The 12,333-nt window shown below is 38.8% G+C and overlaps 1 protein-coding gene across 1 annotated transcript in view; it reads left to right on the forward strand.

The window, feature by feature from the left end:
* The window catches only part of USP34 (ubiquitin specific peptidase 34), a 190,491-nt gene that overhangs the window by 8,173 nt on the left and 169,985 nt on the right, over positions 1–12,333 (forward strand). The window contains 2 exon segments of the mRNA XM_023734886.1: positions 11,497–11,547; positions 11,733–11,882. Of these exon segments, the coding sequence (XP_023590654.1) occupies positions 11,497–11,547; positions 11,733–11,882 (201 nt within the window).

The following is a 12,333-nucleotide window of genomic DNA, read 5'->3' on the forward strand; positions in this document are numbered from 1 at the left end:
TTTCATGGAGGGCTGCTTCTCGCTGATTCTAGATGGCTGTGTAGAGTCTCGTGTTGGGTCTCTACTGGTGCTCAAGACGCGCCTCCTGAGTTTGGTTGCTTGCCTGCCTCACTGCTCACCCCCGAGCTGATCAGGCCTGAAGGGCTCAGGCTCTTGCTGGGTCTGGTCTGGCAACTCCTCGCTGCGTCTGAACTGTCTCTCCCTCCACCTGCCACTCAGTCCGGTTCCTCAACTCTGCCTTTCATGTTCAGGGCTCCCAGATTGCCATATATAATCACATCATTTGTTTTTTTCTGGTCTTTGTTGTAAGAAGGTCCACCAGAAGTGTCTGACTACACCATCTTGGCCCCACCTCCTCATCCTTGCTTCTAAGGAGTTTTCTGGTTGTACTTCCTCCAAGACAGATTTGTTTGTTCTTTTGGCAGTCCATGGTATGTTCAGGATTCTTCTCCAGCACCACAGTTCAGTGGCATCAGTTCTTTGTCGGTCTTCTTTATTCATCGTCCAGCTTTCATATGCATAGTAGATGATTGAAAACACCATGAGTCAGGCGCATCTTAGTCAACAGGGTGACATCTTTGCTTTTCAACACTTTAAAGAGATCTTTTGCAGCGGATTTGCCCAGTGCAATGTGTCTTTTGACTTCTTGACTGCTGCTTCCATGGATGTTGATTGTGGATCCAAGTAAAATGAAATCCTTGGCAGCTTCAGTCTTTTCCCCGTTTATCATGATGTTGCTTATTGGTCCAGTTGTGAGGATTTTTGTCTTTCATTATGTTGAGCTGTAATCTATACCGAAGGCCGTGGTCTTTGTTCTTCATCAGTAAGTACTTCAAGTCCTCTTCACTTTCAGCAAGCAAGGTTGTGTCATTTGCATAACGCAGGTTGTTGATGAGTCTTCCTCCAATCCTGATGTACCGTTCTTCTTCATATAGACCAGCTTCTTGGATTATTTGCACAGCGTACATACTGAATCGGTATGGTGAAAGGTACAACCCTGATGCCCACCTTTCCTGACTTTAAACCATGCAGTATCCCTTTGTTCTGTTCCAGTGACTGCTTCTTGGTCCATGTACAGGTTCCTCATGAGCACAATTAAGTGTTCTGGAATTCCTGTTCTTCGCAATGTTATCCGTAATTTGTTTTGATTCACACAGTCGAATGCCTTTGGATAGTCAGTAAAACACAGGTAAACATCTTTCTGGTATTCTCTGCTTTCAGCCAGTATCCATCTGACATCAGCAGTGATATCCCTGGTTCCACGTCCTCTTCTGGATCTGGCTTGAATGTCTGGCAGTTAACTGTTGATATACTGCTGCAGCCGCTTTTGAATGATGTTCGGCAAAATTTTACTTGCGTGTAATATTAATGATGGTGTTCAATAATTTCCACATTCTGAGGGATCACCTTTGTTGGGACTAGGCATAAATTTAGATGTCTTCCAGTCAGTTGGCCAGGTAGCTGTCTTCCACATTTCTTGGCATAGATAAGTGAGCTGCACCCATTTGTTGAAACATCTCAGTTGGTATCCCGTCAATTCCTGGATCCTTGTTTTGTTTTTCGCCAGTGCTTTCAGTGCAGCTTGGACTTCTTCCTTCATTACCATTGGTTCCTCCTCATATTGTACCTTCTGAAATGTTGAACGTCGACCAGTTCTTTTTGGTATGGTGACTCTGTGTATTCCTTCTATCTTCTTTTGACCCTTCCTGAGTTGTTTAATATTTTCCCCGTAGAATCCTTCACTATTGCAACAGGAGGCTTGAATTTTTTCTTAAGTTCTTTCAGCTTGAGAAATGCAGAGTATGTTCTTCCTTTTTAGTTTTCTATCTCCAGGTCTTTGCACATGTCATTTAAATACTTCTACTTTGTCTTCTCGAGCCACCCTTTGAAATCTTCTCTTGAATTCTTTTTCTTCATCATTTCTTCTTTTCGCTTTAGCTATTTTACATTCAAGAGCATGTTTCAGAGTGTCTTCTGACATCCATTTTGGTCTTTTCTTTCCTTCCTGTCTTTTTAATGACCTTTTTCTCCATATATAATGTCCTTGATGTCATTGCACAACTCTTCTGGTCTTTGGTCTTTTGTGTTCAACATGCCAAATCTATTCTTGAGATGGTTTCTAAATTCAGGTGGGATGTACTCAAGGTTTACTTTGGCTCTAATTTTTTTTTTTGTTCTAATTTTCTTCAGTTTCAGCTTGAACTTGCATAGGAACAATTGATGGTCTATTCCTCAGTCAGCCCCTGGCCTTGTTCTCACTGATGATATTGAGCTTTTCCATCGTCTCTTCCCACAGATGTAGTCGATTTGATTCTTGTGTATTTCATCTGGTGAGGTCCACACATATAGTCGCCATTTATGTTGGTTAAAGAAGGTATTTGTACTGAAGTCGTTGGTTTTGCAAAATTCTATCATGCTGTCTTCGCCGTAATTTCTATCACGAAGGCCGTATTTTCCAACTACTGATCCTTCTTCTTTTTTACACTATACTGTAGTCTGTTTAGTGTGCAGTAGTATTAGGTTTAAAAATCAGTGTACATATATTAATTAAAAAAATACTTTATTGCTAAAAAAATATGCTAACTATCATCTGAGCCTTTAGCGAGTCTTAATCTTTGCTGGTGGAGGGTCTTGTCTCAATGTTGATGACTGCTGACTGATCAGGGTGGTGTTTGCTGAATGTTGGGTGGCTGTGGCAATTTCTTAAAATAAGAGAACAATGAAATTTGCCATATTGATTGATTCTTCCTTTCATGAAAGATTTCTCTGTAGCATGCAATGCTGTTTGATAGCATTTTACCCACAGTAGAACTTCTTTCAGAATTGGAATCAGTCCTCTCAAACCCTGCTGCTGCTTTATCAATTAAGTTTATGTAATATTCTAAATCCTTTGTTGTCTTTTCAACAATATTCAGAGCATCTTCACCAGGACTAGATTCCATCTCAAGAAACCACTTTCTTTGCTCACCCATAAGAAGCAACTCCTCATCCATTAAATTTGATCACGAGATTGCAGCAATTCAGTCTCATCTTCAGGCTCTACTTCTGTTTCTAGTTCTCTTGTTGTTTCCACTATATCTGCAGTTAATTCCTCCACTGAAGTCTTGAACCCTTCAAAGTTGTCCATGAGGATCGGAATCAACTGATTGCCAATTCCTGTTAATTTCGATATTTTGACCTCGTCCCATGAGTCATGAATGTTCTTAATGCCATCTAGAATGGTGAATCCTTTCCAGAAAGTTTTCTATTTACTTTGCCCAGATCCATCAGAGGAATCACTGTCTATGGCAGCTAGAGCCTTATGAAATGTATTTCTTAATAAGACTTGAAATTCAAAATTACCTCTTGATCCATGGGCTGCAGAATGGATGTTGTGTTAGCAGGCTTGAAAACAACATTAATCTCTTTGTACATCTCCGTCAGAGCTCTTGGGTGACCAGGTGCATTGTCAATGAGCAGAAATATTTTGAAAGGAATGTTTTTTTTCTGAGCAGTAGGTCTCAACAGTGGGCTTAAAATATTCAGTAAACCGTGTTGTAAACAGATGTGCTGTCATCTAGGCTTTGTTGTTTGTAGAGCGCAGGCAGAGTAGATTTAGCATACTTCTTAAGGGCCCTAGGATTTTCGGAATGGTAAACGAGCCTTGGCTTCATCTTAAAAAGTCACCAGCTGTATTAGCCCCTAACAAGAGAGTCAGCCTCCTTTGAAGCTTTGAAGCCAGGCAATGACTTCTCCTCTCTAGCTGTGAAAATCCCAAGTGGCATCTTCTTCCAATATAAGGCTGATTCGTCTCCCTTGAAAATCTGTTGTTGAGTGTGGCCACCTTCATCGATTGCGGCAAGTTTCTCCATCAGCACTTGCTGCTTCCCCTTGTGCTTTTATGTTGTGGAGGTGGCTTCTTTCCTTAAACCTCAGGTACCAACCTGTGCTAGTTTCACACTTTTCTTCTGCAGCTTCCTTACCTCTCTCAGCCTTCATGGAGTTGAAAGGAGTTAAAGCCTTGCTCTGGATTAAACTTTGGCTTAAGGGAATTTTGTGGCTGGTTTGATCTTCTGTCCAGACCCCTAAAACTTTCTCCATATCGGCAGTAAGGTTATTTTACTTTGTTATCATTTGTGTGTTCACTGGAGTAGCACTTTTCATTTCTTTCAAGAACTTTTTCTTAGCATTCACAACTTGGCTAATTGTTTGGTGAAAGAGGCCCAGCTTTTGGCCTATCTTAGCTTTTGAAATGGCTTTCCTCACTGAGTTTAATCATTTCTAGCTTTTGATTTAAAGTGAGAGATGTGCGACTCTTCCTTTCCCTTGAGCACTTAGAGGCCATGGTTATTAATTGGTCTAATTTCAGTATTGTCGTGTCTAAGGTAATAAGGAGACCTGAGGAGAGGGAGACAGGCGGGAACGACCTGTCAGTGGAGCAGTCAGAACACACACAACATTTATCGATTAAGTTTGCCATATTATATGGGCATGGGTTCTTGGCATCCCAAAACAGTTACAGTAGTAACATCAGAAATCACTGATCACCCTAACAGATGTAATAATAATGAAAAAATTTGAAATATTGTGAAAATTACCAAAATGTGACACAGAGACATGAAGTGAGCACATGCTGTTTGAAAAATGGTATCGATGGACTTGGCTCGACTCAGGGTTGCTACAAACCTTCAGTTTGTAAAAAATCACAGTATCTGTGAAACGCAGTAAAGCGAAGCGCAGTAAACATGTGTGCCTGTGTGTAGAAATATGCACCAGCATGCCCGTACACATACGCAGGTGTACTCCTGTCTACCCTCCCTCACATGTTTAACCTACAGTAGGTAGTCTGTGTATCTCCTTACAAATTATTGTTTGTTATTACTGTTGTAGGATTTTATGTTACAGTGTCTACCATAGTTGCTGTTTATTCTTGGGTGCCTCTTGGTGTCTTCCTTTGCCTTGGTCACGTTTTGCTGGCTTTCCTGTGTTGTGTATAGCCTTTCCCTTCGCCAGAGTTAACAGTTGTCTCCACTGTAGTTAATGAGTCTCCCTCCTTCCACATCCCGTCCCTGGTAATCATCAAAGACTGTTTCTTTCTGTGTCTAAACCTATTCTTTTTATAATAGTAGTCTGATACAATATTTGTCCTTTTGTGATCGACTTACTTCACTCAGCATAATGTCCTCCAGATTTATCTGTGTTGTGAGAAGTTTTGCAGATTCATCATGATTCTTTATTGTTGCATTGTGTTCCTTTGTGTGTATGTACCACAGTTTGTTTATCCCTTCATCCCTCGATGGGCATTTGGGTTGTTTCCATCTTTTTGCTATTGTGAATGATGATGCAGTGAACGTGGGTGCAGTGTGGGAATGCCCAGTCACGGAGGTGCTGTCTCCACCTGCTTGGCTGTGCAGCACGGGCAGGGTGGAGTGGGTTGCCAGGCGGTCATGGAGCACAGTGGCACTCATTCGGCCTACTTGATTGGTTAGGGGTGGGGCAGGTGGCTGGAGAGTGTGGTGATGCTTGCTTGATCCGTTTGGCAGGGCAGTGGGCGAGGAGCAGAATTGGGCGAGTGGCTGGGGAGCATGGTGACCCTCACTTGGCCTGCTCGGTGAGGCGAGGGGTGAGGTGAGGGGCAAGTCGAGGTGGGCGGCCGGGAGCGCCCTCTCTCTACTACTCACTGGGTGAGTGGGGAGGGGTCACAATTGGGGCTTGCTTCACTTGGGTATGCCTACACAGTTTCTCTGTCTCCTCTTGGGAGTTATGTGAAGCTGCCTACTATGCTCCACACCAGGAATCTCTGCTGGCTTTGTCTCAATATGGCCACGCTGTGCTGGGCTGGCCTGCTGGCAGGGCATCTCTGCTCTGCTTCTCTCCTTGTTCACTGTTTTCAGCTGCTTCTTTCAGTCGGTGTTTGATCTAATGCTTTATCCTTCGATGCTCCGGATTCTGGGATTGTCATCCATAACTGTTGTCACTCGGTGTCTCTTGGTTGTAGAGGGACAGCATGACATGTCTGACTAAGCTGCCATCTTGGCTCCTCTTCCTAGTGATATTTTTTTACAAGCCTTTCCAAGAGCTTAGTAGCTCATCTTAGACTTATTAGCCAGTGGAATTTCTTTTTAGACATAGTGGGAATTGAGAAAATTACATGGTAATATAATTAGTACCTTAAATTAATGATTTATTATTTCTCTTGATTCTGTGGGTTGGCTGTTTATTTCCTTTGCTGGTTTTGCTTGGGTTCACCTATGCAGTTGCATTTACTTGGAAGGTCTGATTGGTTGGAAGGTCTAAGATGGTCTTGCTCACATGTCTGGCAGTTTGTGCAGGCTGTTGACTGAGGCTCCTTGGATTTTCTCCACGTGGGCTCGCATTCACCACTAGGGTAGAGTGAGTTCCTTACATGGTAGTCTTACAGTGCTTCAAGAGGATGAAAGTGGAAGTGTAAGGCTTCTTAAAATTCTTAAGGTCCAGCTTCTGAGATCACAGTGTCATTTAGCCACATTCTATTCTGAAGCAGTTCCCAAGGGCAGCCCAGATTCCAAGGGTTGGAGAACTGTTCTCCCTCTCTGGGTGAGAGGAGAGGCAGAGGCTCATTGCGTCCTGAGATGGGAAGACTCGTGGCCATTGGAGTATCTACCACGTGCTTTTTTTAAAAGTGTGACTCTTTTCTCTAGCTTACTTGTTCTGTAACCTTCATACTTGATTTCTTTAGACTTCTGCCTCCTCATCTAGAAAATAGCATTGCTTTACTGAGGATATTTTAAGATTAAATTGAGACTATTTGAAAACGTGGCCCAGGAGGTGGATATTTTCTCTGTTAGAATTCCCCGTAACAGTACTTTAGATCAGATTGTGTTACATCTTCTAGAATTCCTGGTCAGTTTTCTTCCTATATAGAAACATTTTGAAGGCTTTCTTACATGACATAAGATACTTACTAGACTTCTAAAAAAAAGTCTTCTTAGAGTCTTTTTTCAACAACAACGATAAAAAGGGACCTATTTGTGCAGGTGGTGGTTCAGTGGTGGAATTCCCTCCTTCTATGCGGGAGACCTGGGTTCAAATCCAGGCCAGTGCACCTCAGGCGCGGCCACCACCTCTGTTAGTGGAGGCTTGCGTGTTGCTGTGACGCTGAACAGGCTTCAGTGGGGCTTCAGACGAGGACAGACTAGGAAGAAAATCAGCCAGTGAAAGCTCTGTGGATCATAACGCGCCAGTCCTGCTTGCATGAGTTGCTGTTAGTTGGGGGCTGACTTGATGGCAGCTAATAACATTTCTGTGTAAACTTGAAAATTTTATCTTAAGAACACCATGTGAATAATGTTTTAAAGCCTTAAATTAGGAATCAAAAAATGTTAAAAATAGTTTGTGTAGCGACCTAGATATGTGTAATTTCATGCAGAGTTTCTTAGAAATAAATTTTCTCTAGCTAAAAATCTCTTAACAGTGGAAGTATAGCAATACTAAATCTATTTTGTTTCTAAAATCAATTTACTCATCAGTTTTTTTTTTCTTTCTGGTTTTAAAAAATGCTACTCTCTAAATGTAGGCATAATTGCACTCCCCTGTACTTTTCCTTTTGGATTAAAGTACCTTGTTATTACTGTTTGGGGATCATTCCCTGTGAATACTTGATTGAAAGCAATGATTTCATGAAGTCTTTGGGGTAAAATTCTAATAAAAAACATTTTTAGATACAGTAAAAGAGGAACCTCCTTATACAAAATTCTATATTAAGTATGTGCTTCTTTAATTTCATGTTCGTCGTCTTGCTTCCTGAGTTAATAGTATCTTGTTGTTAGGTGCCATTGAGTTGATTTCAACTTTTAGTGACTCCATGTGCTGGAGTAGAATTGTCCCGCAGGGTGTTCTAGGCTGTAATCGTTACAGGAGCAGATCAACAGTTCTTTCTCCCGGAGTTAGCAGCCAAGTGCTTAACCATTGCACCACCAGGGTTCCTTTTCTTGTATCTTAGCAATGATCTGTTATAAATACTCTGAACTTTCTAGTTTTGTACTAGTGGCCATGTAATTAAATGTGTTAAGGGTCATCTGTTTCAGAGGGTCCCAAATTAAAACCTTGGTGATGTATGTATACGTGATAAAGCAATTGCATTATAAAATACACACACATTTATGTATGTAAATATAAAACAATTATAAAACATTATAGAGATATAAATGTATATGCATATATTATAAGATGTATTAAGATGTATTTATAACATGATTATATTACTAAATATATATATATATAAATGGTGTGTGTATACACATGAATACAGATATGTTAAAGAAAACCAGTACTTACTATGCAATGTAACAAAAATTATTGGGGGAGATTATTGTCCCACCTTTCTATGAGGAGATAGATGGTCTAGCCATCCAGTCTTTCCTTTGTGCTGTTCTGCTGTCTTCTCCAGTTAAATTAAACCAGAAAAATCCTAAGACTTGTTAACTTAATATTGATACAAAAACGTTTGGCTTTTTACAGTGCGTAGACATGAGAAGATAATACGATCGTATAGTGTGAGCTCTCGTTAAACATAACTCTAATTTTGATATTGGTTATTTTTTTAAGAGGCACACATAGGCAGAACTTTTTAGAAGTAAAAGATTAAAAACTCCTATGTTAGTATTTTGGTACTTGTGGTTTTAGAAGCCTAGTCGACACTTGTATTTTATGAGAGAACTGGCTAGGAAACGTCAAAAAAGATTTGCTTGGGTTTGCACACCATGTTGTGGAGAGTCCTGGAATCCAGGTCGTCTTCTGCTGCACAGCATCTCAGTCATTTTTAACTCGCCACTCTGTCGTGTCCACACGGGAGGGTGGAGCCCCTTTTGATCTCCCCTCTCCCTCCCCCACTCCTTCCTTTCCTCCCTGTCAAAGTTGATAATATCTTTAAAGATCTAGTAATTGGAAGTGTGTGCTATTAATTCAGGTTACAGAATTTTTTTGTCTGGTTGAATTCTTTTTTAATCTTGAATAGCTGTGTAATTCTACAAAATGAGGTATTACAGTAGTGTTAAAATTTATTTCTAAGTAAAAATTAGTGTAAAAGTGTAGAAAGGAGAGGAACTGCTGCACTTCTGTTTAAATGTACACCTGATGTGTTAAGGTAGACTAAGTGTACATGTTCATGTTATTTTACCAATTTCCAGATCTAGGGTAGTTTCCTCTGGCCACCTTTCCCTGACTTTTTTCCCGTCTCTTTACTGAGATATAATTCACGTATCATAAAATTTATCCTCTTAAAGTGTAGTTTAGTGGTTTTAAGTAATTCCCACAGTTTATAACCATCACCACTGATTCCAAAACCACGGACTTTCATAAGCAGAAATTTTATTCTTTATCTATTGGCCTTTAATTTTTCTTAGTTCAGTTATGGAGCATTTGTTTAATTAGATAGCAGTTACTTTATAAATCTCATTTATTTGCTAATTTCTTTCTTTTAAAATAATAAGCAAATTCTTCTGTTTGCTTCTAGAAATAGTATGGCATCATCTCATATTTAGTGAATATGAGACTTTGAATAAAAACTTCAGAAATCTCTGATAGGTTTTTTAAAGCCTCTTCTGGAATCATCTAAAATTGGAACTTTTAAAAGAAAAATGATGTTGGTTCAGCCTCAAGTGAGACCTCTCATGTTCCCAATGCTGTTACCTGTGGATCTATATTAACTCTTTAAATAGCATTTAAAATGAGATTGCAGTAACATCTTAGAATAGTATCATGTGTCCAGGTCAGAAATAGCAAATAGTTCTTCTGAGTAGCCAAAATAGATGCTTCCAACCCATGAATTATATGTTTTGCATCAGGGTAGAATTCTGTTAGTTCTTCTAGCTGTTACCATGTTAAGCACTAGAAATCATAACTAATATTCCAGCATGATTCACCCAGTCCGTGAATCTATATTTAACAATACCAGAGGGGTTCTTTAATTCAGGGCTTTTTGAAGACAGCAAAAAGGTTTGTTGAGAATAACTTGAACTTTATCTGTGGCCCTTGTGGTAGAAGCTTGGGAACAGATTTAGGAGCTTTAGTACACTTACTTTGACAAGTGTTCTGGCTTCTGTAAGGACAGGTTTTGTTTGTTTTTGGGTTCATCAAATGTTCAGGATAGTTCTGTGTGATTATTCTCAGTCAGTGATTTTCAAACTTTATTTCAGCAGTGGAGGTTACTGTACAAAACAGGTAGCAGCAATGAATGAACAGGTTCCCTTTGCCAGCTAACTTTTCAGATGAAGGTATCTAGCTTTCTGAATATAACATCAGTATTTTCAGAGTGACAAACTGAGAAGTAAAGAATATATAAAAATAGCCTTTAGAAAGCCTTGAACTTCCCCTTTTCTCCATTGTCTCCTCAAGAAAGCCATTGTGACAAAATTAGTTCAGGTATTGCCAGATATTTAAAAAATTTGTAAAATCAAATCATGTTCATAAATTCTGTGTTTTTAAAAATATATTACAAGGTATTATCTTTCCATGTCTCTACATATGGATCAACCTTATTTTTCTTCACACTTTTTCAAAGTATAACTTACATACCATAAAAACCACTTGTTTAAAGTGTATAATTTAATGAATTTTAGTAAATTTGTGTGCAACTATCACCACATTCCAATTTTAGAACATTTCCATCATCCCAAAAAAGATTTCTCATGCCCATTTTACCTTATTATTTTTAATGGTTATATAAGACTCTGAATGATTATCACCACCATTTATTTAACCGCTCTTTTATTGACGGGTATTTAAGTTGCTTCTGATTTTGAGGTATTGTAAATAATTGCAGTGAGCATGATTGTACGTCTCTTTTCCAGTACTTCTCTGATTAGTTCCTTAACGGTAAGTACCCATAGAGATGAATTGCTAGATCAAAGGGAACGTGCATTTTAAATGCTGATAAAAACTAAATCCGTCGTAGTCAACTCATAGTGACCCTATAGAACTGCCCCAGAGTAGAACTGCCCCACAGGGTTTCCAAGGGTTCGAACCGCTGACCTTTTGGTTAGCAGTCCAGCTCTTAACTGCTGCGCCGCCCGTCACATTGCCCTTAGAAGAAGGTCACACCAATGTATACTCTCACCAGTGGTGGCTGAGTGTACTTTCAGGAGTTTAAATCGTATGTATGGAAAACGTGTCATTGTTTATGCAACTCTTGAGTATATCTCTAGGGAATTCTGCAGCATAATTTCAAAACCACTTGACTCAATTGTAATATATTTTTATGAAAATTACCACGATTCTCTGAAGAGACGTTAAATAGTTTTAAAAAGTCAAAATAACTTGTAGTACGTATAGAAAGATTTTTGTGGAGAAGGGTTGAAGTATACTTTAGAGCTGAATTGGATAAGCTTCAGTTAGGAATACCACTGTTCTTCATGAGAAGCAATTTCAAAATTATCTATTGAGTTTCTATAAAATTAGACTTCTAGAAGTCATATATATTTTTTAGATTGTCATTTAGTATTTGAGACCTAATAGTATTTACTTTTTCTTTTTAATTAGGATATATCAACCCAAGAAAGCAACATATTAGGGGCATTCTGTGATATGAATGTAAGTGTTTATCTTTTTTCATTGCGAGGTTTATGGAATATTTTATGTTTGGCTTATTTTTGTTGTTTATATATGTCTTTGAGTTTATTTTTATGTCCAATAAGTATATTTACAGTATTGGTAATAAAATGAAAATTATTCCTGATAGGTTTTTAAGTAATGACATATCTTCTTTATTTTCACAGGATGTGGAAGTACCATTGCATTTGCTTCGTTATGTATGTTTGTTTTGTGGGAAAAATGGCCTTTCTCTCATGAAGGATTGTTTTGAATATGGAACTCCTGAAACTTTGCCGTTTCTTGTAGCACATGCATTTATTACAGTTGTGTCTAATGTAAGTATTGTTTAGAAAGGTTTTAATCCTTGGAACAAAGCCTGTCATTTCAGTAACATGAATTTTATGTCCAGAAAAAGGCAACTTTTGATTGAGTGGTTTGCATGTAAAATAAAACATTTTTTTCTGGATTATATTTTGGAAAAGTTGAGTATGGAAACTTTTTAAAAGTTCTTTTGTATAATAGAATTTGAATAAATTTAGTGATTTTTGTTAAAATAGAATAAATTTAGTTTTAAATCTTTTGTCTTAAATATCAGGTAGGTAGCTATGCACACATCTCTTTTCTTTTATTTATTTTAACTTGCTTGCCTAGGATTTTGTCCTGGAAAGTATTGGCTTCTTCAGGTTTTGGCAGCTTAGATGGTAGTTAGCCTCAGTACTGCTACAGTGTGCCTGCCTGCCCTCTGTACTACAAGTAGAGACCTAGCATCTCTTTGTTAGCCTCAGT

The sequence above is a fragment of the Trichechus manatus genome, unplaced genomic scaffold, assembly GCF_000243295.1.
Source record: "Trichechus manatus latirostris isolate Lorelei unplaced genomic scaffold, TriManLat1.0 scaffold00005, whole genome shotgun sequence".
NCBI classification, from domain to species: domain Eukaryota; kingdom Metazoa; phylum Chordata; class Mammalia; order Sirenia; family Trichechidae; genus Trichechus; species Trichechus manatus.